Raw genomic sequence first — 27,086 nt, 5'->3', positions numbered from 1 at the left:
CCTGTATAGACTTTAAAGTAAACGTTAAATATTTGCTCTGTTTTTCTGATCTTTTCGATGCCAGTTTTCAAATGGCTCTGTGGCAAATAGTGTTTTTATTTTGCTGTGTTTTCATAAGCCTGGAACATTTAATAATTTCTAATTAAGCCATCTACATTTTTAGGATTATTTATGAGCGCACTGATACAGCGCTGGGGAGGGGTGGGGGCTGCACAGCAATAGTCAAGTTTGTTTCTGCCAGACCCGGGAACACAAAATCAGAGTCCACATTTTTTGTGTGTTGAAAAGGTATCCAGCCACTGGATATGCTAAGGAGAAGCCAGTGGCAATTTATATTTCTCCTCCTACTTTTAGGAGCATTTTTCTTAAAATAAGCACTCAGCTCTCCCAGCCTCACAGCCCAAACACAGGGACAACTGTTGGGTAAGTACCTGCTGCTAAGCAGTGGGGGAAGCCAAAAGGCAGCCTTTACATATCTTGGATGCCTGAGTTAGCTTGCAAAAATAAAGTAAATTTTTACTGAAAGCTTTATTTACTTTTTAAAATGTATGTATTTTTTATTATTTGAAAGGAATGAGTCAACTTTTCCACTGTTTTATATACTGAACCTAGCAAGAATGCAGTAAATACTTGTCCCAATACTTCTATCAAGATCAAAAATTTATATGATTTGATTTTTAGAGGAACAAATCTTTATGGAAACCTTGCAATTCCAGCCCCTAAGATGGACAGTAGTGAATGGATGTGGAGTAATTACATTTCTGTTTTCTGCATAAGATTTTTTCATGCCAATACAGAAATGTAAGCCACTTCAGAACTGAACAAGGAGGTACTCCAGAAAGTAAGAAACCCTGAAAATAGCTAAAGTTCAGAGAAGTCAGTGAACTCATTCAAAATAGACAAAAAATGAAAAAGTCTCTTGCATGTTTACAAGTGTAAAAAAAACAAACAACTTTATTTACATGTGTATCAGGTCTGCACCGTTGACAAATGTGGACTCTCACAGGCCCATGAAGCTCAGAAGGGCGCTGCAGGGATGCTCCTGGGAGGTTAGTAGTGCCTGTCAAAGAAGAGAATTTCACAGCAACAGACACATTGGCAATAGGAGGTTCATTTGTAGCAATTACAATGGGGCATGCAAAGAAATACTGTCGCAGTAGGGGTTTTAAGGATGTGTTTTGGAAGGGCAATGCACACAGAGTGGGCCTAGTTTGAAGCAGATATGAATTAATAAGGCATAGAATCATAGAATCATAGAATATCCTGAGTTGGAAGGGACCCTTAAGGATCATCAAGTCCAACTCTTGACACCGCACAGGTCTACCCAAAAGTTCAGACCATGTGCCTAAGTTCACAGTCCAATCTCTTCTTAAATTCAGACAGGCTCGGTGCAGTGACCACTTCCCTGGGGAGCCTGTTCCAGTGTGCAACCATCCTCTCTGTGAAGAACCCCCTCCTGACGTCCAGCCTAAATTTCCCCTGCCTCAGCTTAACCCCGTTCCCGCGGGTCCTGTCACTAGTGTTAATGGAGAAAAGGTCTCCTGCCTCTCGACACCCCCTTACGAGGAAGTTGTAGACTGTGATGAGGTCTCCCCTCAGCCTCCTCTTCTCCAGGCTGAACAGGCCCAGTGACCTCAGCCGTTCCTCGTACGTCTTCCCCTCCAGGCCTTTCACCATCTTCGTAGCCCTCCTCTGGACACTTTCCAACAGTTTCATGTCCTTTTTATACTGTGGTGCCCAGAACTGCACACAGTACTCGAGGTGAGGCCGCACCAGCGCAGAGTAGAGCGGGACAATCACCTCCCTTGACCTACTAGCGATGCCGTGCTTGATGCACCCCAGGACACGATTGGCCCTCCTGGCTGCCAGGGCACATTGCTGGCTCATATTCAACTTGCTGTCTACCATGACCCCCAGATCCCTCTCTTCTAGGCTGCTCTCCAGCGTCTCATCGCCCAGTCTGTACGTGCAGCCAGGGTTTCCCCGTCCCAGGTGCAGGACCCGGCACTTGCTCTTATTGAACTTCATGCGGTTGGTGATCGCCCAGCTCTCCAACCTGTCCAGATCCCTCTGTAAGGCCTTTACGCCCTCATTTGAGTCCACAACTCATCCAAGTTTGGTGTCATCAGCAAACTTGCTCAAAATACCCTCTATTCCTACATCCAGATCGTTTATAAAAATATTGAAAAGTACCGGCCCTAAAATGGAGCCTTGAGGGACCCCACTGGTGACCGCCCGCCAGCCTGACGCAGCCCCATTTACCATAACCCTTTGGGCCCTGCCCGTTAGCCAATTGCTCACCCATCGTATGATGTTTTTATTTAGCTGTATGGTGGACATTTTGTCCAGTAGGATCCTATGGGAAACCGTGTCAAAAGCCTTGCTGAAGTCCAAAAAAAATCACATCAGCTGGTTTCCCTTGGTCCACCATACGGGTGATCTTATCATAAAAGGAAATCAGGTTAGTTAGACAGGACCTACCCTTCACAAACCCATGCTGGCTGGGACCAATGACTGCTTTGTCCCCCAGGTGCGCCTCAATAAGTCCGAGAACCAACTTCTCCATGATTTTACCAGGCACTGACGTGAGACTGACATAGCTGAAGGCAGTCAAGAATCTCCAGTTTATACAGCTCATGACTGGACAAGCGTTTTTTTTTTTTCTAGCTGCATTTGGACTGGAAACCTGGGTAACTAATAGCAGACTCAAACAAGAAATATTTAATAGTGTCTGTTCACATTAGCCATCCCTTGGCTTTGGAAGTTTAAAGCACGATTCTCTAGATCTCAAATATCCACATAGAGGGAGAAGAAAACATGCATCACAATAAATAAAACCCAAATTTACCTGAAGTTTAAATGCTCCACTAGAACATAGCCATCTGAGAAAAGGGAAAAAAAAAAAAAGCAAATCAGTAAACTCCTGAGCAAATACTATTGCTATGCACAAAGCACATAATATTTGATGAGCCAATTTGTTCCTTAAAACTAGATTGAAAGATGACCCCTCATACTAGAAAGTTTCTGCAAACTTACATCTGCCCTCCGAGTTGCGGCATATCACTGCATTGCCCTCTGTGACATCGATCACATCCAGCTGCTCGCCAGCTGTGAGCGGGAGATCAGCTCTCCTCTTACTGGGGACAGAGCACTCGGCAGTCGCGGTGTTGATGACACTGATCTCCTTGTCATACTGCAGGAAGGAAATGAAAACACACATCGTCCTACAAGTGTGTGTGATGTCTTCAAGGGCAGCGGGGAGAGAGGGAGGGAACAGGTTGTGAGGCTTTGTTTGGGGCTGGAGAGGGGGGGAAAGCCCAACAACATCCCTGATGGAGATGTTGGATGAGGGGAGAACACAGCAGACCAGGTGGATTTATCTCCCAGCATAGCTAAGAACCAAAAACTTCTCACTATACAACTCTTAAACATGACACATATCTGCTTTCCTCCTATGGCACAGATACAGCTCCAAAAAATCTCACATACCAGAAACATTTCTCTAAAAATCTTCTCTTCTTTTTCCATCGTCTTGATTTTTTCTGCACTGTTCTTCCTGATTTTGAGGATACTTCTGCATCAAGAGAAATATACATTCTGAGCATCATTTTGGTGTCCTCTGGCACTGGGAGACAGCAGGAAATGCAACCCAGAGCCTTGCTCCAGGTTTGTCTGCAATGAACTCTATCAAGACCGAAGCACACCATTCATTCTGCTATTTTCATAAACAGATGAATATGCAACTCAAATTTATTGGTGAGCATAACTTGAGCCATTTGGTATCTCCATTTGGAACAAGTGTTCTCGCTGTAAACGGCAGGAGAACAAATAAGCACTTTATCAAGTGTTTCAAATCAATCGTGGTTTTGTAGAAGACAGTTGACTTTTCCCCCAGCAATTTATCTCCTGTTTTAATTTATATTCAAACAAAAAGGGTCCCCAGGTAATTTTTATCATGAGCCGTTAATGAAAGAAGGGCTCAACACAGCCTTGCAGGTTTGTGTTGCCTTTTTAGCACATGGAAGAGAATGTCACCAAAACAGAAGTTTATATGGCACTATAAAATGAAAAACAAGCTCTTACAAACAAGTTAAGGGGAGTAAGGGCCATGGATATGGAGATGCCACTCTTTCTGGTTTATATGTGGGGTTACAGTTGTGACATTCATTTCAGGGGAAAAAAAAAACACACAACACTTGCAATAAATTATTCACACTTGGCTAACTTTCATGCTTTTAATTTTAAGAGGAAGGGGAAACAAGAGCTGAAATTAGGGACTTCTAAACTGTTAAGAAATTTGCCGTTGGCAGACTCCACTCACAGGAGCTGTGCTCTCTAAGGAGCAGATGAAATCACATCAGTTTCCTGATATTCCCTACAATTATGCACATGACTTCGCACAACACAACAAGCAGTGTTTTAGCAACCCCATGCAGGAACTCTGTGGTAGGAACCCAGAAAGTATATCACTGATTGCCATTTGTTTGAAGTCACAGGGTCTGGGCCATGGAAAGCTCATTGCAGCTCACGTTTTTCTGATCTAAAAGGGAAATGAAATTGCCTGCTTCCATGCAAGGTTTTGCAGCACTGGTAACAAAGTTTTACCTTCAATTTTACGTGCACAAATGGTACAGCAAGAGGCAATGTTATAAATATTGATGGGGAAGAAAAAAAAAAAAAAAATCAATACTTTAAATAAGGGCAAGGGGAACACACAGGATACTGTGTATGGGTCTTCAAAAACAATGTTCTTGCCAAAACAGCAACAGCTGATCTATGGAGATGAAATATTTAATCAAGGCATGATGAGGGAAGGAATGGGACTGAGCACAGCAGAAAAACAGCCCAATGCATAGCAAGGAACACCTTTTTGTCTCAGCGAAGCAGGAAGAACACATACACTGTCAGTATGAGAACCTCAAGGTATCCCCTACTTGTACACAACTCTGATCCAAGAATTTGTTTTGCCTTCAAAATACTTTCCATAAAGTTTCCAAAAGCTGGGTTCAAAGGAAAAGGACCCTGGAGCAGCAGCCAAACACCAATGTTTGCTTAAGCAAGGGCATCCTGCTCCTTCAAGTGACTTGAGAACCGCATCACGACACACCCCATACAAAGTCAGACAACACAGGAAAAACACTTAATGCAAGTAAAGACCTGTCCACGTCGTCGCTGCTTTTCCTTTGGTCCTTCTCATCTCTTGACATCAGGAATTTTGGCATCCAGGTTTTGTACTTGTCGTCCTTCTCTCTGAGAGGAGGGAGGAGAAAGAGCCACACAAATTGAGGTTTTGCAGCAGGACACATCCCCTCCCCAAACCTGAGTTGGTACAAAGCCGTGATTTTTCCCTCTCTGCCTCCCCCCGCATCTCCCACCCAGATGCAAGCATGTGCTGCGCTTTGTACCAGCACACGCTGCCGCTGTGATCATCTGGCAGCCAGGCACCAAGACATGCTGTTCCTATTAAAAGTAATTTTTCTGACAAGGAGCTTGCCAGGACTGCGCTGATTATCAGCTCTGGGAGCTGGGCTTTTCCTTCCTTAGGAAAACTATCTGAGTTTTGCTGCACAGCAGCGGGCGGCTCTCCCCTTTTCACATCTTTGGCACTAACTACGTCACGTCAAAGGAACATTTTGGGGGATGTTTCTTGCCAAATTAAACACACAAGCAGAGTGCATCTGGACTGTGTCCAGAGGAGTGGGTTCTGCCCAGCTCATGACCCTTGGTGCCTCGCAGCCCGGCAGGGTCCCCAGTCTCCTACCAAGGGCCCCATCTACTAGTCCATCCCCTGAAGAAGACCCTGCTCCTCACCTGGGGTCTCTCTGTCCCGCCTCGACATCGTCATACACCATATCCTCCTGGGAGACATTTGCTGGAACCCAAATACAGCAGAGACAATTGGGAAAGGTCATTCCAAGTCTGGCACTCAGCGCAGTTTATTGCAGAAGAGGATGGGGATGCTGTAAGCCACTCAACCCAAAGGGGCCAAGGCAAGGCGAAAGGAAGAGCCTCACAGCTCCAGAAGATGGCCAAAACTCCAGCACAAGGCAAGATGCTGGGGTCTGCCAGATGTGTTTGTGGGCAGTTTTCTTTTCCAAGGACACGGGGAGTTCACTCTGGCACCCTCGCATGGTGGGAACAGTTGGTGTGCCCATCCCAATTACAGAAGGCACAACCCTGTCCCTCCAGCAGGCAGTTAATGCCTGATCAGCAATGAAGCTTTGCAGAGAGCCCATATTGCCTCCCAAGATATATCCAAATCCTCAGGATCTTTAAACAAAACTACAAAAAAATAAACAAAACCCCAACTCTCAACTGCAGCATAAACCTATATTAAGCCTTCAAATTAACACTGCCACATTACACATTGTGCCCATCTGAAAATCTTGTAGAGTTGATTCTCCACTGTGCAATACATTTTCCTCTTCATGCATGTACAAATTCCCAAGAGCCAGATACATGAAAGATGCTTACCTAAATTTGGTACCGAAATGGAAAACAATCTGAGGAGAGAAAGATGCTTTTAGAAGCAGGCTTTCACATCAGCATCACCAAAAAAGTCATGAGCACTAACAAGCCAGTGGCATGCCATATTTGCTGCTGAGGCAATGCAGGGCAGCTCTGGATGCATGGCATCCCTGACAGCAAAAGCTTTTGCCAAAATGCCATCCCTTGCTAATTAGTCATCTCTACCCTCTGGTAGCAACAAGAGCCGTGTGTTCAAAAAACATGTTGTGAAAGGTCTACAGTGCATCCAGAGAGCACCCTTCCTCAGATAAATGAGGAAATGAAGAGAAAATAACCTGGAATTTCCAAAATAATAAGAAAAAGTAACTTTTTTCAGTCTTGGCCCTACATCATGCACAGGGTGAGGTGCACACTGGCAGAGGTGGAGGACAGGCTCTACAGGCAGCCACTGCACACCTGGGGAAAAGCTGAAGGAGTTTTTCCATGGACTTTTAACCAGGGTTTTAAATACTCAAATAAGAATGCCTGAAAATGTATGTTCCTACAGGAAGTTATACAATATTCTCTCTTCTTTTTGCTGCTCCCTTGTTAGACTACAGACTCAACAGTAAACCTAAACAGCAGATGCTGTTGCCAGCTTGACGACAACTGGTATTTGGAAGAAAACACTCAATCCTGAGGAGCCACATCAGCAAGCCTTTGGCTAACAGGTCCAGGCAGCAGGTATCGTGTTTCTGCATTCCCTTGAGCAGCTGCAACATGCTGAGGTATTGGAAAGGTACAGAGGGCAGCAGAAAACCTTAGAAAACTTGGATGCTGCTCTAGGACCAGTTCCTCCAGATTGCTGATGCCAAAGAAGCTGCACAGATAGGCCACTGTCCACATCTGCCATAACAGCTCCTAGTGAGTTGGCAAAAGCACTCTGAGTGTTGTTTTTCAGGTAAAGATCTACTCACTCCTTACTTCTAGTCCTCCTGATCTCAGACTGTTGCAGATACAGCTGCTCAGGTTTGGAGGGGGAAAGGGCTGGACAATCAATGTTTCCTTACCTTAAGTTTTCCTTAAACCTGGTATTCAGTTTCAATTTTTCTATTTTAAAGAGGTTTCCAAATCTCTTTTGTCTTTCCAATCTGCCCAAAACAGAAAAGATTTTAAATTAGAGAGTCACTAGGCACTGAAATATATGAGGTGCAGTATTCAGAGCCTGAGATCCCAAAGCATGTAGAGGAGAGTCAGCAGACCTTAAGCCTCACTTCAGCAATATCGTTTAAGCTTATCTTTATCCTTAATAGCATCATGTGGATGAATTATGGTTTCAATGAGATAGTCAAAGATGCAGTGAAAGGTGACTAATTATAAAGTCCAAGCTCAAATCTTTTGCCTAGCTTTAAACTTTTGTGTTAACTGCAGTTAAAATACAGAAGGGGCGAAGTCCCTCCCTGTCCTTCCCTGACCGAGCAGCTGCAGACTGATCCAGATGCATTAGGAGTAAAAACTGATGAAAGGGACAACAATTCCCCAGCGGCACACAACGCACATTAAAGGAGGACATCCAGAAGATTGGTCTGTGCCACCCTTCATCACACATTTCTGTCATGTATGCCCTTCAGAAAGGCGTTCCACTGCACACACACACCTCTCTGGAGCTTAAGAGAGGCTGCAAAGCTACAGTGATTTTCTATTACTCTATCTGCAGAGAACCAAGATCCTCACATGGGGGATATTACCCATGCGCAAGTGCTATTAAAAATACCTCATGTATGTGTTAGCATAGCTAGCCCTGCATGGGGGAACGATAGAAAGGTTTTGTAGAGTGCTTTGGGGGTTAAGATACTGAGCTCTGAACCCCCTGAATTTGGTCACAGCCCCAGCTCTGTTGAATAATTCCTTTGCAACAATTCTTTACATAATTCTTTACATAATTCCAGCTCCTCCATTTTCCCATGAATTAGAAGACTTTAATTTCTGCTACTGTTGCACACCCATGTACACAGAGGTGCAGGACAGGCATGGGGAAGGAGCAAAGCTGGAGTTGGAGCTCCCTGCAGGCAGTCCAGGGATGGGATGCAGACACCAGCACATCTGGCTGGAGACACTTGTGCACCTCCACCACACAATTCCCATAGACAATCAGCAGAGAAATGATGCTATCACCTCTAAATAACTGCCCAGTCACTTCCAGGGTCTCAAGTTTCCTCTGCTTTTTTCCCCCTCTCTGAGAGGAGCAAGCTTTAGATGCATGCCTAAGCTAGACTTGAATCCAGATGCACGCCAGTATGAGTCCCACATCCATAAGGGAAAAGCAGATGTACAGAAACACCTTATTATTCCTCCCACACTGCTCCTTAGAAGAGAGCCACCAGATGCACTCGAAGTAATTGTGTGCAGCATCCGCAGCCCATATGCCGTTCCCAAAGGCTGTCTCTATTTCTTACAAAGGGATGCAGGAAATCTGCAAGGGCAGGGAACCATACAAAACTAATAAGTAAAAACACAACTAACTTCAAGTTTCACCATTTGGGAAGCTCAGGCAGTGTGTAAACCTGAGGCTGCAAAACTCATTGCTTTTATAACACACCCTCTGGAAGCAAACATCATGAGAAGCCCTGTAAAAAAAGAGCAGGCTGCAAGTAACTTGGAGCATGTCAGCTGCAGGCTTTAGCTCACAGCCTGGACTCCTTTCAGCTTTCCAACTCTCTGTGATCTGAAATGTCAGCATTTTGTCCCTTTTTATGGGGACAATGTCCCCATTTGTCCCTTGGGCATACGAAGAGGTGCCATTTCTCAGCTACAGCTGAACCAGGCTTTTGCCCGAGAGGGGAGCAAGACTTTGCGCTAGCAGGGGTCCGTAAGGGAGCACTTCCAGTGGATGGAGAATGCTGCAAGCTCTCATAGAAAGGCCTTGCTGCTAAGGGAGTTAATTTTGTTGACTGGTTTTTGTTCCCTAAGTGTCAGCCAAAGGGGAAAGACAGAGGAAGGGGGGCAGAAACCCACACATACAACAACTTTCCTGGAGTTGCATTAGGAAAACAAGGCTTGCAGCCAGTACCTGGCACGTGAGATCAAGTTTGAAATACAGGCTAATAAATTGCAACTTACTCCTCTTTTGCTGGATTATCACCCCCGATCTCAACATCTTCATATGTTTCTTCGCAGTTGCTTCCTGAAACTTAAAACCAAGGCATGCCATTATCACAAACCACGTTCAGTAGCAATGAGGTGAGTTTTGCTGGACAAATTGCATCCAGGCCGTTACATGTTACCCTAACAGAGGCTTCAAAGTTGCTCAAATGAATTCCATGCTAGACACGTGTATTGCTCCCCACTGCTTTTAATGGGAATTGAGAGCAATTGGGCCCGAGGAGACACTATAGATGTTGAAAGTTAAATGAAGGTATTCACGTCATCTACCAGGCACCAGCCCAAATTAAAAGCAGCCCTGCTTGAGCTACCCCATGTGCTGCACTTACTGCTGCCTGAAGCAGATGGACTCGAGACATCTGATGCATGGCTGCTAGAAGACAAGACAGAAATATTACTTGGGGGTTTACTGCAGCCTATTTTATCAAAGACATTTCATTTCAGCCATTGCAATGAGCCCCTCCCTGTCCATACTCACAGTCTATCCTGCAGTCCTTCGACATCATCGTACACATCATCTGGTGTTGGCAGAGTATTTTGGCTCAAAGCTCTTTCTTCTTCACCTGGTCTTGGAGCACCAACATACATGTAGCGTGCTGGAAACAAGAAAGGATTTTTTGCTTTTGGAGCTTTTCTCGGCAACTTCTCTCAAGGCAAGGACAGCTGTTGAGGATGGCAGTTGGAGTCCAGAAAAGTCTCTTTTCTGAGCTACTTTCAGAAGAACTTTAAAATAGTGTAAGTTTTAAGACTTTAGAAAAAAAAAAAAAATAACCTCAAGTTTTGAAATATTTTAGGCTTAAAAAAAAATAAATTAAATATCCATCAGTATTCTCAGTTGTAGCAGCTTTGAGCCAATTCCTCCTCAGCTGAAAACTTCCCAAGGGACTGTTCACAGATGTTTGCAGGTGTGGTTAAAGGGAAGGCTTAGCATGGCTTCTAGAGCTGCTGAGACCCAAATAATGGGCCAGTCCATCAGGAATCCACCTGTAAATCAACATGTTGGAAAGGAGACGAGGAGGGAGAGCCTCCCAGAAGTGTTTTCCACCAGTGGATGGAAACAAAGCATGAGAGCTGCACCTCATGAGGTTAGAAACTGATAGTTATCAGAGGACTCTGTTCAGTGGCAATATTAAATGCTTAATGAATTTAAAAGAAGCGTTGGAATAATATATTTAGAAGAAATGCAGCCACACAAATCAAAATAGATACTATTCCTAAATGAACACAGGTCCATACCTGTGTCTGGCTCTCACCAGAAGCATGTACCACCACAACATGCTCTAGCTAACAACAGAAATTTCTGCAAAACATTCAGGCCCCAGAGAGCAATTCTCCTTGAGAAGAAGAATGGGGGGCTTGAGGGAACATCAGTTCTCAAAGTCAGCCCCTCTGGTGGAGCAGGAGGCCCACCATGAGTACTTCTAAAAAAATAAAAAAAAATAAAATAAAAATAAAAAATCCCACGAGAATTTGCCTCCAGCCATCCAACGGTCAAGCAAACCAGAAACACCGCTTACAAAAACAGACACCAACCGAACCGGAAAATGACTAAGAAGTAATTCAAAATTAAAAAGAAACAAATCCCCAGAACCACACCAATAACAACCATAGCCAATTTACACTTTCTCCATCACACCCCTGTTCTGTCCACAGTGCCCAGCAGAGCTACATTTCTCTCCTGCACCTCTGAAATCCTGCCACAAAACACTAATGGCTTGCAGGGGCAGGGTCAAGGCATAGCAATACACAGCTCATGCATGCTTACACCTGAAGCAAAAGTAGCATTTACAGAGGAGACATGGCTGGGTATAACTGCAGCTCAGGTGCACGTCACCAGCTCTGGATGCTGTCTCAGAACACCTTGAGAGGAGGAGCTCAAGGTCAGATGCCATAACCATACAAGAAGACTAACTGGAGCCACTGAGAGGATAGAGCAAGGAATTGTCATCCATCTTAATAGGAGACAGAGGGAGACGCCAGGCTCTCATCCTGCTCACGTGTGTTTCTACCACAAGCCCTGGCCAAACCCTCTTCTGAGACTCAATAAATTATTTGGAGCAGAGGAGATGGATTTCAGCTCTCTCGGATAAGGGCAATCTGCTAGAAAAACAAACACCTCAGTTTGAGTTATGCAGATGGTTAACCAACTTAGGAAGCTATTTGCAAAGCCAAAATAAATGATTCAGACCAGAGTATAAATGTGCATGCAACCTTTTGCCCTGGTTTAACTAAATTGGTTCAAGAGTTCCATCCAAATTTAACGTCTTTTCCCATATGGAAGAGACATTTGGGCAACAGATGGGACCGAGGATTGAGGAAACACTCAACAGCCAAATGAGATACTCACGGGGCTCTGCTCTGTCTTTTGCCAGCCCCTGTGGGGTAGGATGCTTTGCAGGCTGGGTACTGGTCACATCTTGCTTCACATGCAGAGCCTTTATCCCACCTCTACCATCTTCCCTGGTTTGGCTGCTGAGAGATACGTATTCGTTTCCACCTGCCTGAGATCAGACATCTGGTTCAGTGGATACAGCCTTCAGAAACAGCTTTCTGATATAAATTAATATATAAGAATATAAGTTATCCTTCAGTGGACTTAGAAGGGTTTCACACCTATTTTCCATCAGGAATTTCTGGTAGATGTACATGCTGCTTGGCAGCATTACAGGTCTTTTAGACAGTGCCAGTTGGGCAACTGGCAAACAAAGGAGAAGACAAAAAAAAACAAACAAACTAACAACACGGGTGATTAAAGAATCAAATATTTCAAGTGTTTCATGAACAAAAGGATGGTAGGAGGAGAAGAAATAACCTTCAGTAGGTATTAAAATCAGTCTTAAGGATATGATACCTTGAGTATTTTCTTTAGTTCCTGTTTCACTCTTTCAAGATTTGGTTTCTCCTCTTTTTCATCTTCTATTGTATCTCTCCAAGGACTGAAATTTTCAGAAATGAAAGGGATCTCAGAAAAGAGACACTTAAGTAAAGTCACCAACAAACATGTTGCTTTATGACTGTACCACAATAAGCAGCTCATTTTCCCTTTGAATGGGGAGGTGCCATAAAAAAACACCGGTACTGTCAGGGCAAATCCAAGATCTAAAGGCCACCGGTTACTTGGAAAACAAAAACAAGCTAAGATGACTGTTTTCTAGTAACATCAATGGAGTAGCTAGATCCACTTGCCAGAGGTGGTACCTGGCTCACGAGATTTGCCCCTTGCTATATTATTTTGCAATTTAGGGAAGGAGATACAGCAACAGAGGCAGCAATGATACTTTTTTTTCCACAGCATCATATTTCCCAAAGAAGTGATACCATTTTATCATGTGTTTCTTCAACTCCCACAAAAAACAAACAAACAAAAAAAAAACAACAACAACAAAACACTTCAGCTAATGACAGTAATTAAACACTGCCAGGAGTTTGAAATGTACCATTTACAGGGTGAAATTTGGTGAGGGCCTTGCCTTACCACACAGCTTTGGAGCTGTAACTTCCCAGTCTGGAGCTGGGCTTCCCAGTCTGAGAACTCAATGACTCTCCCTTCTTACACTGAAAGAGTTCAGGTTTCAGTATGAAAACTTTTTTTTTTAATTATTTTTTTTTTGTGTGTCAGTGGAAAGAGACAATCCCCTCAACCAACTCTTTATAATGAAACAAGCTGAGAAATCTTGAGTGCTGATGCAGAAGGGCTTGATCTTCTACATTGTCCTGGTCATGAAATGTATGAAATTTCATTCTATTTCCTGAGCGTTGCAATATCGTAACCCTAACCTAGGTTAGTTGTGGGGTTAGAAGCAGCCTGGGAGAATGGAAAGGAAATTACCTGGATTTGCCAAAGGGAAGAGTCTTCTGTTTCTAGAATAAAGAAGAGGAAAGCTTTTAGGCACTCTGCTTTTTGCAGCAGTCAAACTTTTATGCAAGACCTCAACTGTCAGCTAGTATTTAAAGAAATATTTCTTTAGAGAACCCAGAAGCATTTCATGTTTGGAATAGTCATCATACAAGGATGTTTCCTCTGCTTGCAGGACAGGGGATACACATATTGACAAACTATATAGAAATAACGTAACAGTGCAAGGGATCAGGCCAATGGAGCTACTGGTCAGAAAAACAGCAATTACAGGCTGGAGAGCTTACAACAAAGGAGGAATGGTTTTTTATTACTTAAAGATTTTCCAACCTTCCATAAAATAAGACTACAGATGAGCCAGAGAACCTCTCTGCAAATCATGCACAGAGAAGTGCATTTGGAAGCCTACGCTGTTTCCTGGACAATTTTGATTGCTTTGCAAGTCAGTATTTGAAAGTGGAGTTTGACCTTTTCTAAAAAGCAGTTTCACCTCTTTTAACAGAGGCAGAACTGACACCCAGTCATTCTCTGCCATGAGGGGACTTGCTCTCTCAGCCCAGTTACCCACCACGAGCTACAGACTCTGCTGTGCAGCCACACTGGGCTTCCCTGGGGACACCTGTAGCAATCCCTTCCAGGCACCACCCTATAGGATGCCTCCCCTGACAAGGTGAGCTGCCACCGGTTTTGTAGCCAGGGTACAATCAGAAGTGTTGGGTCATAGCAGCAGGGATCCCTGCAGCAGAGGACAAGAACCCGTATGGTCATTCCCACAAACCTTGCCCTCACTTATGAGCCAAAGCTCAGAGAACGCTGCTGTGACAAAGAAGTTAGTTCACTTTTGCTTTTACGCCTTCAAAGAGGGATTACCAGCACCACCTTGCCTTTGGCAGGAATTTCCAGAGCAATTCAGTGGATTTTGCCTTCAAGAATTTATGATCTTGATGCTGGTGCTTGACACTTACTTGGTCTCCTACCAACGTCCAGATGGTGTTACCACTTCCTTACATGTTTGAAGAGGAAGTCAAGGGAATTGACTCTCACCTCGACTGTATTTGGAAACCTCATTAATCTTCATGTCCCCTCTGCATTTTCTTATTTATTCTTTGAGAGTCTTCACAGACAACAAACATACAGAAATACCCAGCATATAAGAAATATAAATATTAAAAGCTTCTAAGATAGGAAAACACTGGATGTACAGTACAGCTGAACCTGAAAGGTCAAAACAGGCTGTGAAGAGACTTACCTTCTGTTCTTGAGGCTCTACCTTCGGTACTAGAAAAGATATTTGTGAACAGGTATTAGTTTTTAGATCACTGTACTTCAAGTTGCAGTCCCCAAATTTAGCCCATATGCTCAACATCCAGGCACACATTCACCATGTTATACTGCCCAGGGTCCTTGAATTTGTTGTTTAGCACTGGTTTATGTTCTGAGCACTGCAGCATCAAGTCAGGCTGGCCACAATTTTCACAGTCTCTGGGGCAAACCCAAGAGGGTTTTGATGGGTCTCCCCAAGGAGGTTGTTTTACTCCCATTCCAATGGGAGATTAAAACAAAAAAACAAGGCAAAAACTGATTTCACCTCCAAGTGGCAAATATTAAACAAACAAACAAAACAAAACAAAACAACCACAGAGCACTGGCAACTCTGATAGAGAAAATTATACTCGAATGAAGTAGTGATGGAAGAGGAGGTGGAAGAGAGCCTTACACTGAAAGCCCTCATTGCCAAGACAATACTTAGGTCTACTTTACTCTCTTCTTCCCTTTTCCTTCCACATGATCAATGTCTGTTGAACTCTCCCCACTGCACTTTTACTGTAAGCAGCATCTCACCACCAAAATGCTGACTTATTTTCTGGTCAGTGCCCCAGAGTCCTCATACCCTGCCAGTGTGCAGAGAGACAATACAGGCAGTCATCTGTTCAGCCCAACCAATGTGCAACTGTTGTTTTTTTCAGCTGAAGAAGAGATAATATTGCCTTTTTTTAAAGGCTGTCCCAGACAACATGCGATTCCTTTAACAGTCTAGTCTTGCAAAGTACCTTCAATGACACACAAGGTTGTGGTGTCTCCAGACTGATTCGGGTACATCAGGGTTTCTTCGCAATTATGCTGCTCTTCAAGTTGAGCACTGAGAGGATGAGAGAAAAGAGAGAAAAAGTGTTTTTCTGGCCTTTTTAGAAGTCTGAAAAAAAATAAAAATGTATTCATCTTAAGGACAAGAGCTTCAAGTGCTTTGATACCGAACCTACAAGAAAGCGAAGTGAAATCAAGAATTCCTCAGAGGGAGAGGAGACCTGTGCACAATGTGGGGCTCAGCTGAGCCTCCCCGTGACCCCACACTGCCACTTGCTTTTCCTTTAGGAGATTCTGCTGCAGATACAGAGCTTGAAGCACATCAGGGGTCTTTGTACTTGGATTATGGTCCTCTGCCTACAGTGATACCTCAAGGAGAAATGGAACAAAAAGCCCATGGAAATCTGAGTGCAACAATTTTCAAGCTTACTGCAACTACTTAAATAGTAACAACAATCCCATTGCATTGTTCAGCAAGCTGTTTCTCACTTACAGAAACAGGCAGGAAAAAAAAAAAAAAAAAAAAAAAAAAAAAAAAAAACAGGTATCAGAGGGTACATACAAAGGTATGAAAAAGTGAGGGGCTCCATGCTGGCAGCATCCAGCCCCACACCACACAGCCTCAATATTTGGATTCCCACCCCAGACCCTCTCTCCTCAACCTCCTTTTTCCCTTTCTTCCTGCAGAAATTCAGATTAATGCCATTTGGGAACGGGTGCAGGGAGAAACACAAGTCCTCTCAGGCAAAGCTAGGTTGTTTCATACAAACAACTTAAAAAAATAACACAAAGAGAGTGGGGGAAAGAGCCTCTTCCAACCCCATCCACCTGTGAAACAGTAGGAGAAGGGAAGTTCGGCTCATTTGTTTGGGTGCCCATCGAGGCAATCCACTGGGTGAGAGAGCATCAGGAAGATCTGTAGCAAGAACTGCACGGGATATCTGTTAACACCAAGTCTATAATAAACCTCAGGGAAGGATTGGTTTCCCTTTAATCATCCTGCTGTCACAACTGAGCTCCAGCAGAGGAAGAACCAGGTAGTCACTGCAAACTGCAGCAACAGGAACAAAGAGCTCAAGGTGCGTTTGGACAGCTGTGAAGTCAGAATGAGAAATGACAGCTAGAATTGGGCAGAAACTTGTGCTGACACCAAAGGACTTCCTGGTCAGGAAGAACCATGGCCTTTCACTTCCCCATTCCTGGGGTAAAATAACATCCTTGGTGCTTGGCTGGGCACCAGACCATGGTTGGTAAGCACCACAGTGCTCCACTGGACCTGAAACACAGCTGGGCAGGTGGATCCCTGCCTGTTTATCCCCAAACAAGGAGCTGGAGCCCAGGATTAGGTGCCCCAAGCAATAACACCAGGGGCTTTGAGGGACTGTTTTTTATTACAGTCCCTAAGAGCTGGTGAGGCTTCCAGCTCTGGGATTCAGGGAGGAAAATTTCTCCCATTATTTGCTGTTATGCAATTAATTCGTTTCCCCATTTACAACATGGTTAATATTTAACAAGTGACCTATTGTAAAGGCCATATCACAAGTATGAGAGAAAGATTGCTAATCTTGATGTAATGAACTACCGGGACAGCTTCCTTGTGGTGCATAACAGTTATTGGGCTGGTTATTTTTTGACCAGTTCTCCTTTGACAAGTAAATGCTGAAAGTTAATCAAAACACAGGCCCGCCCTGGCAGGAACACCTCACAATGTGAGAAGCACAATTGTCTGTGTTGTTTGCTGCAAGAGCTCATTGTTTGGGCGCTGAAGATATGTTAAGAATTTGGCTCCTTTTCCTTTAGTTCAGCCATTCTGTTTCCCATTTTCACAGTATGTTCGTGCATCCAATATACATATATATATATATATATGTACATATATATATATATACGTCCATAAACCTGTCAAAAACAGGTATATGAACACTTCCCTACAAACCAACATCTCTTTGGTACAGATCTGGGATCACCCTACGACCCCTCATGACAAATCAGAGGCATACCAGAAGAAGTCAGGATCACCTAGCACACCAAAACAATCGTGTCTGAGATTTTTTTGATCCATTTCATACATGGCCACACCAGAAGCTGAACTGACCGTCTCACATCGCCCAGTGAAGGGTTTCGGGTGGCCACTCCATAAAATTCTCACCTGGGCATCTGGAGGCAGCTGAAGCTGGAGGGCAGGGGCAGCACTGCCCTTGCTGCACAAACACACAGCGAGGCTGCTGCCAAAACCCCAACACCTGCCAGGGCTTTGTTTCTGCAACAGCTCTCAAAAGCATCACCTTGCCGAAAACCTTGGTGGGTGAGAGGGAGCAGGGTGCCCCCACCACATGCTCACCTTTCGGGGATCAGGTAATCCTCGTCTTCAGCAGCTGCACACAAACACACAGAGGATTAGCTTTTGGAGGCAAAAAAGCATCTGCAGGGACGGAGAGGTGCAATGGGGAGGCCTTTCCTCGAGGCAGCACACAGGGATGGGCATGAAATAGGATTGCCAGTGGATGTGGCTATGTTAATATGTCATTATTTCGTGTTTCCAGGCAACAGTCTCAGGTCTTCTAGAGATCAATAGTTGAGCAATATTGATAGGGCATGCAAGTGATGACATATAAATAACTAGTTTCCTCTGTGCCATTTACATGTTTAGAAAAGGCAGGCACATTAGGGAAGACTTTCAGTGAAAATCTCTCTGCCTGTGACTCCTGCTAAGCCCAGAGCAGAGCAACAAACACAGGCTCAGTAAGCCAACAAGATTTTAGCTGAGCCCTTCTTAGAAACCCTTTGAATTCAGCAAAAGTTGTGCCTACAGATCTGGCTGTAATTAAGCCTGTATCTATAAAGAAACAGCATTTAGCAGCTTAATAAGCAGGCCAAAATATTCTATTATGCAACATCAATAGGGTTTTATTATGGGAAATTCAACTCTTGAGTTTCTTGATGTTGGAATGTTTAACGACGTTGCCCTCTGTTGTATTTAAAACATAAGGGGGGGGGATTAGCAGACTGGTTTCTACCGATTTTATTGTGCCTTCCCACAGCCGTGTGCTCCAGAGTGAAGGCATTTCGCATTGAAGCGGGGCGATAAAGATCAGCTCGCAGTGCTTTGCAGCTGGCCGTAAAACCGCAGCAGCTGCCGGCGCTCGCAATGGAGCTGCAGCAAGAAGGGAGGCAGGTTTCTGCACGGGGGATGGCGCCCAACAAGGAACACTAGATCCCTTCCCCAGGTTAAGGGCAAAAAACATCTGCATTGCCAATGATCAGCTCTTTCTAATATTTGAGGAGGATGCGAGAAATGAGCAACGACCCCTCATTTCCACACGTCTTATAGATGTCAATGAACTGTACTTTTTCATTCATTTTCTGAAGGGCTGGTTTGGGGAGAAAGGCTAGAAATCTCTTACTTGTTTCATTTCCTCTGTGGACTGAAGGCATTGCACTTCGGAAAGAGCTGAGATCAACATTTGGGGGTCTTGGGGGCTTCCTGGGGGCAGGACCCAGGGACGCAGCTGAAGGAAGGGGTTTCACTTTTGGTGGCTTGCTGCCCAGGCTGCTCAGCCTTGTTCCCACTCCCAGATCGCACAGGAGATGCTCCGGCTCTGCTCCAGGGAACCACAAACACAGGCACAATTACCCCTCCTTGCAGCACAAATCTGCCCAGCATCACTAGTTTCTACACAGTGATTTCTCACCATCACTGCTTCCCCCTGAGGTCAGCGTCCCCATAACACAGGCTCTTACCACACTACCAGAATGGAAAAGTGGAGAAAAATGTCACTTTTCAAGATTTTTACAAAGTTTGCCATGTCGGGGCCTCAACTCTCAACAGCTCCCTTCCTGTTGGTTATAAAACACTAGCCTAATTTTCTGTACCGATAACTCTTTAATCTGCCAGGATTTGGGACTGTGGCTGTTTTCTATACCCAACCCAAGCGGGGAAGCTTTCCAGAGTAAATAAAGACTCAGCCTTGCAGTGCCCTGCTGCTCAGCATGATGCTGGCCAGGGGAACCTCGCTGCATTCAGCTCCCCTTTCTGCAAGAAATACTGCAAGGAGAACACGCTCTCCTTGCTGACGTGTGACCTGCTGCAAAACTGAGAGCGTACAGAGACTTCAGGCTTAAACCACTTTTATTTGAACTAAACTACCTTTGCAGGAAAGAAAAGCCTTTGTACGTCTGTGTGAAAACCAAAAAGCAGGCTGTAGTCATGTTTACCTTGCAGTAGGCCAAGGCAAATGAAAATAAGATGCTCTCCTTTTCTCACACTTTACTCTACTCTCAGAAATTTGGCAATTTCTTAGAGTGGGGTTTTGAAAAATGCAGTGGAATCAGGGAACCCTCCCCTATCTCCAGGACCTTCAAGGAAGAATGGGAGCGCTCCAACAAGCCAGTTAACATCACACTTTGAGGGGCCCAGCATGCTCTTGCCTTCCTCTCCTACCTGTTGTGCTGTACCTTGCAGATTCAGAGCACCTATATACGCTCACGTGCGTGCGTGTATATATATAAATAAATAAATAAATATATAAATATATAAAATGTATATAATAAGATTATATCTTACTATACCTTTATGGCGTTCAGGTTGCAATGTGACTGTTGCAGTGCTCTCTGCAGCTCTCCCATCTCTCCTGGCAGCCTGGGGAGAAGTCAGCCCGAGGCCACGCAGAGCATCCTTCCTCTGGGATGAGGCAGGCTGGTTTCCATCTGGTTGCATCTTGCTGCTCTCCAGCACAGTGGGAGCATGCATCACCCTCTGCTCCGGGCGAGGGTTCACATACAAGTTCATCACCCGCTGGGCTGGGAGCTCTGTGCTTGCTTTCTCCCCACAGGATAAAGTGTTTTCCCACATCTGCAGGGCACGGTGGAAAGATTTGGAGAGCGGAGCATCCTCAGGGACCGGTCCTTGCTGGTCAGTGCAACAGGGCATTGGAGGCTTCCGAGAGCTGATCCTGGGGGAGCTCAGCCCTTTCTCCAAGATATTTCCTTTGCTCTCTTCCTTATGCTCCGTCGGCTCCGTGCGCTCCAGCTTGGCCCACCACGCGAGAGCAGAGGGCTGGGAGGCAGGATGGAGAAGTTCATCCTTGGGTTTGGGTACGAGCACTTCTCTCTTACTCACTGGCACGGGGCTGGACATGCCACTGCCTCCAGAGCCCGGTTTGGGTGCGATTTTGGGTGGAGGTTTCTGGCATGGCCGCACCAGCTTGTTGGCAAGGTTGGAGTCGTTCTGAAATTTTGCTCGGAGGGCTTTGAAATCAGTCACACCTTCCTGGGTGGGAGAAGAAAAGAGAGCAGAAAACATCTGCTTTTAGAGGCAATTTATGTGATTGTTTCAGAGAAAAGGAGGCTTCAGACTTGCTGTTGTTACCACCCCCATGGCGAAGAGGACATGCAAACCACCCATGTGGCACACGAGAACAGCAAAAGCACCTCCTGGGCTGGGTGATGAACACTGGCTAAGACACTTGATTCCTCTCCCATACAGCTACCAGACCCGAGGTTATATACGATTTTGATTATAAATAAATAAATAAATAAAAATCAGTAATACCACACTTTGAAAGGTCACTTAAAGAACATTTTGTTCATCCCTTTCTCCCCAGACATCTTGATGCCCCACTACAGAAAGAAGACCCCAGTTTTTGGCTGCAATGCTGCAGCTTAAACTCAGCCCCAAAATGAACTAAGGAGAAAATATGAAGAAAAATTTATGAGCTACTTAAGTCCTTGAACTGCTCTATAACTTTTTATATGCCATGATTACATTAGGTGCACTACTCTGGCAGTGTAGTTCAGTGCTGAGAACTGTAAGGCTTCACGAGAACCTGTCTAATGAGGAAATTGGAAAAAATTATCTGGGACAGAACTTCGTTATTCTGAAAAAAGCCCCAGCCTTAAGTGTTAAGGCAGAACAGATGAATAGCATACTGAGGTTTTATTGCATTTAATTGCACGATTTATTAAACACTGACAATTTCTCTTGAATAACCCCTTTCACTAACTTTATTACTTTCACAGGGTAGTGCATGATGTAAAGAGCCAGCCCTTGGGGGAGAGGTTTGAATTGCTCCAATTATATTTCATATTAGTGGTCAGCAGTGTGATGCCGTGTAAGCTGCCCAGACAGCCTAATCTAGCAGAGAGCCTACAGGGAGTGGGAATTTTCAGAAGCATACGGAGGATGAATCAGGTTTAAAACAAATCCCACGTGTCCCAGATCCCTCCAGCGATGCCAGACAGGAAATAAAGCAGTGCGGTGCCCTAATGCGATTGCACCAAGCTTTTGCACGTGCTGTAGCAACAGTTGAAGAGTTCAGCGCTGTTTACCTCTCCTTACTGATTTCCTTTTGCTTCTGCAACACGTAGTTCCCCGGAAGCACCCTTGGAGATAGAGAAAGCAAAAGAAGAAGTACCTGCGTGTCACAGCGTGCCCAGCACCGCAAGCAAGGCAAAACAGGATTTGGGGCTGGGTACTTGCTGGGGCAGACAGGGCAGCCCCCTGGATTGCACAGAGGTGGATTCAAGGCTCCCTTTTTTCTCTTCAACTTGTTATTGCTCTCGCCTTGAAATGGCAGCTTCAAACCACTCGTGTAATTAATGTGAAGGTAATCTGTGCTGAACACACTCGCAGGGCCCTTCACCACAAGGGTTTTCCCCATTTTGCAGCCGCCTGGGATATTTGTGGTGATGCCACAAGCCAGGAGGGACACAGACAGCCCAACTGGATGCCCCAAACCTCCTGGCAGGGGCTGCAGGGATGCTCGGCATAAATCTCACCCCAAACCCGATGCCACCTCCCTCCCCACAAAGCTTGTGCTGAACTCAGCAAGGTCCTGTGCTGTGCAATGAGTTCTCCAGGTCTCAAGAGGGCATTTTCCCCAGCTCTGCCTGTAGCCAGCTCAGGGAAATGAGCCCTGGAAGCCCCTCGCCCAGCTCAGGGCACACATCAAGTCCTTGCCCCCCAGCCCAGGCTGCCAGGCACCCAGCCGTAAATCAGAGTGGTCAGCACAGTGGGGAGAAGCCACCCATAAATTTAAAGGATTGGAAAAAGCTCACGGCGTGCATTACAGCTACATCTGGCCAAATAATTCACCGGGAATAATAATGCACTTGGCAAAAGAGCATGCAAGATGAGAGAGGGAGAGAATAAAAAGGAAACAAACTTTTCCTGGCCGGAAAGCTACAAGCATTATGGAGTCAGGGGACAGCTAAACTTTCCATATTTTCTCCCTATAAATAAAGTGCTCTTCTAACATTAATATCATGCTAGGAAGCAGAATAAAGCTCAGCCTAGGGCTTCAGTATGGGCACCTTTCTGAGAGAGCAGCAGCTGGAGGTCTGTGCTGTTATAAGGGCTGCCCAAAAGGAGCCTGAGCTCTCAGTACCTTTCTGCTTTTCTAGAAATAATCGACAGAGGGAGAGAAACCCTTGTGAAGACGGGGACAGGAAGGACTGCTCGCTCCCTTCCTGACGTGCCTCTGTTTTCCTCCCCTCTCTGGATCACCAAGGGAGTTCCCATGGGTGAATGTGTAACCGGCGCTGCCCTCTGCCCACACGTAGCCGCCGGCTACTCATTAACTCACCGGCTTCTTCTAAAAAAATTTAGGAAAATTAAAAATCCACCTCTATTTTTCAGTAAATTAAAAGGGAGCCACTGCCACTCATCTCAGATCGGTGGGGAAGAAGCCAGGCACCAGCAGCCCCTTGGTGCCTGCTTTGGGGCAGGGAAACATCCCCGTATGGCTCCACAGAGAGCAGAACAGCTCTAGGAGCGTTTATCTCACCAGGAGGATAAGCTACTACCCGCAGCCCTGAGTATATAAATATGTGGAGGGGAGCCAAGCAGCAAGCATTTCATGCAGCTCAGCCCCTGCTGTAGCAGAAAGGAGCAGCCCGAGGGAGTTACCACGTCCATGGCTTGGCTCTTCAGTGCCAGCGTCACCCATCCAGCCCCACGGTGCCCTCCTGCCTCCTGCTCCGTCACCCTTCCTGCTGCCCGGCGAGGCGGAGCGAGCCCGAAACACACCTGGGCCACGGCTCTGCCCCCGGGGTGGGGAGAACCTCACCTGGGCTCAGCCCTTCCCTCCTGCTTATCTTATCAGCCCTCCAGCTGGAGGGAGGTTTTGCCTTTTTGCAAGCCAGGGATCGAACTGTCACAAGTCCTCTGCCTAGGTTTTGGTTTCGTTCCCACTGCTGGTGGAAAAGGCTCGCAGTCTGGCTGGAGGTGGGGAAGGGGTGGCCAGCAGCACCACACACAGCCCCTAACCTTTAAAATACAAAGAGCCCCACTGACTCTTGCTGCTCATTGTGGTCTCCCTGCTGCAATGCCCATCCCACTGCATCCACCAAGCCTGAGCTGGGGAGCTCGCAGGGATTAAAGCAGGCATTTTCCCAGAGGGAAAATGTGTTTGCTTCATCCCTAGATAGCAGAGCCCAGCAAAAACTGTTGTCCTTGCTGAAATCTGTACTTGTTCCCTGGTGAAGCTGCTCCTCCTCTCAGTGAGCTTTTCCTTGATGTCCACAGGGCATGCCAGCTAAATATGAGCAAATAAGGCTTTTCATGGATGTTTTGGTCCTGGAGAAGAGCCTGAAAGGCTCTGTCCAAACATTGATCCCGTGCTTTTGCAGAGCACATCTCCCAGGAAAAGCAAAGCTGCTGAGCTTGGCAGGAAGAGAACCACGGGAATTCCTCTTTCCCTCCATAACTGATCAGATTTATTTGGTCTTTCTTCTGTAGACCAGAGGGATGGCAGCAGCATCAAGCCCTAGCTGGGCAGTACTCAGAGGTGAGTTTCCTAAGCAATGATTGCCCCTGTCAGGCTGGCCCTACTCCCAGCTACCTCTCACATAGACCATCCCCAAGGATCTGCCTGGAAAAGAACCCCTGCAGCACCAGGAGGCCTTGTGGTTGCAGGAAAACATGCCTGTGATGTGTGGGACCTGCTGGCAGACCGTGTGTGTCTGGTGTCTCAGGCATCTGAAATTTCTTTCCAATGATTTGATGGTAATAGGGGTGGTATGTGGCTTATGGATGGGCATTGCCTCTCTGCATGTGGGCATCAGGCCTTGCCCAACCACCCATACCACCCCTGGGAGCAGGACTGGTGCTCTCATGACCCAGCCTGTCAGAGCCAAGCTTGCTGATGGCTTGAAAAAATATATAAAAAATAATAAAATAAAATAAAAAAGGGGAAGAAAAAAAAAAAAAAAAAAAAAAAGAAGGAAAATAAAAGGCTTGGTCACTGGAGACATGACTCAAAGCCTAAGTCTCACTCCTGGCCACATGAAAAGCCCTGCTGCTGCGTGGTGGTCTCGGAGAAGAAAGAGGGGGTCCCACCGAGCCGCGCGCCGGCAGGGAAGTCCCCCAAGCCCAGCCTGGAGTTGTGGCGTGACCAGAATGAATGGTGGCTTTGTGCACAGGGGCTGGGGAGGATTTACGAGCCGCCCAGTGCTATGAACACAGGCCCTGAATTAAAGCAGTGTTGGAGAACAGGGAGGTTGTGACTTTGGAGCTGGGGTCCTACGGAAAGGGACAGGGCAGTATCCTCCTTGCGGGCCCTAAAAGAAATAAAGACAAGCCAAAGGTGTCTCTAAAACAAGCGTTTGGTGAGTGCTAGCCCTGGTGGGACCCCCGCTTGCCTCACCTCATTCGAAAGCAGCCCCAGGGCTGCCATAAATTGTGCTGGGTCATAATAACTGTGGTGGAGCATGGGGCAGCCACGGTGCTGCACACATCAAGCAGTGCCCAGGGGAAGCCAGCTCTGCTCATCTCCTCCAGGCTGAGTCACCTAAAGGGTCACGAGGCACCACGAGCTTCCTTGGAGAACCCGGGCAGAAAATCAGGACTTAAACCTATTAAATATATACATGTTATTATTTTTGCAGTGATTCAATACCCTCTTATATACACACCTCAGTCCAAGGGCTACAAGCACATTTATTTTCCCTTCTTTATTCTTTTTAGCAACTTTATGAACAATAGAGTTTATTGTATGTTACAGGTATATTATACAGGTCCAGGGCAGTCCTTTTTCTGGATTTCCCAAGTCTTACCATAGACTAGCCACAGGAACACCTCAGGAGTATCACTTACCCCAATCTTTCGCACTTTCAGAAAGGGGGTTGGTGTGCCTGGTGCAGCCTAGGGAAATTTTAGGACAATCCACCCTTCTCCTCAAGACAGCTAGATTGACTCACCTGTGATGTATCACTGGAAACAGAGCAGGGACAAAATGTTATTGGCAAGGGAGAGCCTGATGAGATTTTTTTCCCATGTTAAAGCTGGCAGGGATGGGCAGGAGATGGAAATGGCTGGCCTGGGCTGGAATTGGTTGGGGACAGAAGGGACACAGCATTTAGGGGCAGAAGGGATCCTGCAGCCCACCCAGCTGCAAGCCCCCCCGTGTGCAGGGATGCCACCCCTGGAGCAGGATGCCCATCTCCAAATTCAGAGAAATGGCCACAAGCGGCTAGCAGGGCACAATCCCATTCGGGGGGGGGGGGTGTTTGCATGTGGGGGGGGGGGGTTGCAGCCCAGCTTTTACCTTATTCTGCCGGGTCCCTAACCCCAATTCTGCTCTCCCCAGCCTTTTCCTCCCGCAGCGGTTCCGCGGGGCTCCAGCAGAGGGGGAGCGAGCACCGCCTGTGCCCTGCCTGCTGCTCCCCAGGAGCAGGGCTGGTGGATGAAGCCCTCCTCCAAACCCCAGAGCAGTGCTGATGTCTCCGGTTTTGCTGCAGAATATAAAGCCCTCGTCTTAATCCAAGCCCTTCTCTCCAAGGTATCTGCTCCGGGACTTTGATTTTGAAGCTGGGAGATGAAGACCTGGAGAAGCAGCCTTGCTGCCGTGGAAAAACAGAAGTTATTTTACCCAGCTCCTGTGCAGGGAAAACTTGCTGGCACTTGTGGAGGGGATGAACTGAGGGAGCCCATGTGTGCTGTGAAAGCAGGTGTGAAATGGCAGGTTTCCCAAGGGCAGAGCTCCAATCGCTGGGCACAATTCCTTGCTCTTGCCTTACCAAACATCTCTGTAACCTCTGTACTTTGCAACCACCCCTATATTAAAGGAAAAAAGATGCTACCCCTAAAAGAGAGGCTGTCTGCCCGGGGAGCAAACAGCACATGGCAGGTGGCAGCCACATCACCTAGTGGGATCATCGACAGCAGGGACCTGGGGTACAGCACTGAGGGTATAGTGCACAGGATGGAATCAAATAGGGCAGGACTCTGTAGCTATATGGGGTTAAAAGGGTTTTCAGTGAAGATCTGCATGTCTTTTAATCAAATATTAGCTGTGGAGAGTTCTTTGGTGGCAAGGAAAAGAGTTTTGCAATACTCACAAAGTGCCTGATGCAAATTCCCACCCAGATTTACCACTGACTCCTCTCACACCTGCCCCCAGCCCCAATTTCCCTGCTACCGACTGGCCCCCAGTCCCCATCCCACTGCCCAGCCTCCTGAAGGTGACTGCGCAGCTATCGGCAGCATCGCTGAGGTTCAGAGTTAATTCAGGCTTAAAGGCGAGGATCCAACAAGCAT

General features: G+C 46.1%; 1 protein-coding gene across 1 annotated transcript; it reads right to left on the bottom strand.

Annotated features, from left to right (window-relative positions):
* Nucleotides 1-2,844: 2,844 nt before the first annotated feature.
* FYB2 (FYN binding protein 2) lies at nt 2,845-20,954 on the bottom strand (the record flags this gene model as incomplete). The annotated part of the gene is made up of 17 exons (XM_084291149.1): nt 2,845-2,882; nt 3,037-3,193; nt 3,490-3,574; nt 5,158-5,250; nt 5,812-5,872; nt 6,475-6,503; nt 7,518-7,598; nt 9,568-9,631; nt 9,939-9,982; nt 10,088-10,177; nt 13,439-13,470; nt 14,715-14,743; nt 15,517-15,605; nt 17,892-17,925; nt 18,955-19,149; nt 20,120-20,819; nt 20,919-20,954. The coding sequence occupies 17 exons, from the start codon at nt 20,952-20,954 to the stop codon at nt 2,845-2,847; spliced, it is 1,857 nt and encodes a 618-aa protein (XP_084147275.1).
* Between the last annotated feature and the right edge of the window lie 6,132 nt (nt 20,955-27,086).

The sequence above is a fragment of the Netta rufina genome (assembly GCF_964035555.1).
Source record: "Netta rufina genome assembly, chromosome: 8".
NCBI classification, from domain to species: domain Eukaryota; kingdom Metazoa; phylum Chordata; class Aves; order Anseriformes; family Anatidae; genus Netta; species Netta rufina.
The sequence above is the reverse complement of the archived record's forward strand: the minus strand, read 5'-3'. Positions and strand labels throughout refer to the sequence as shown.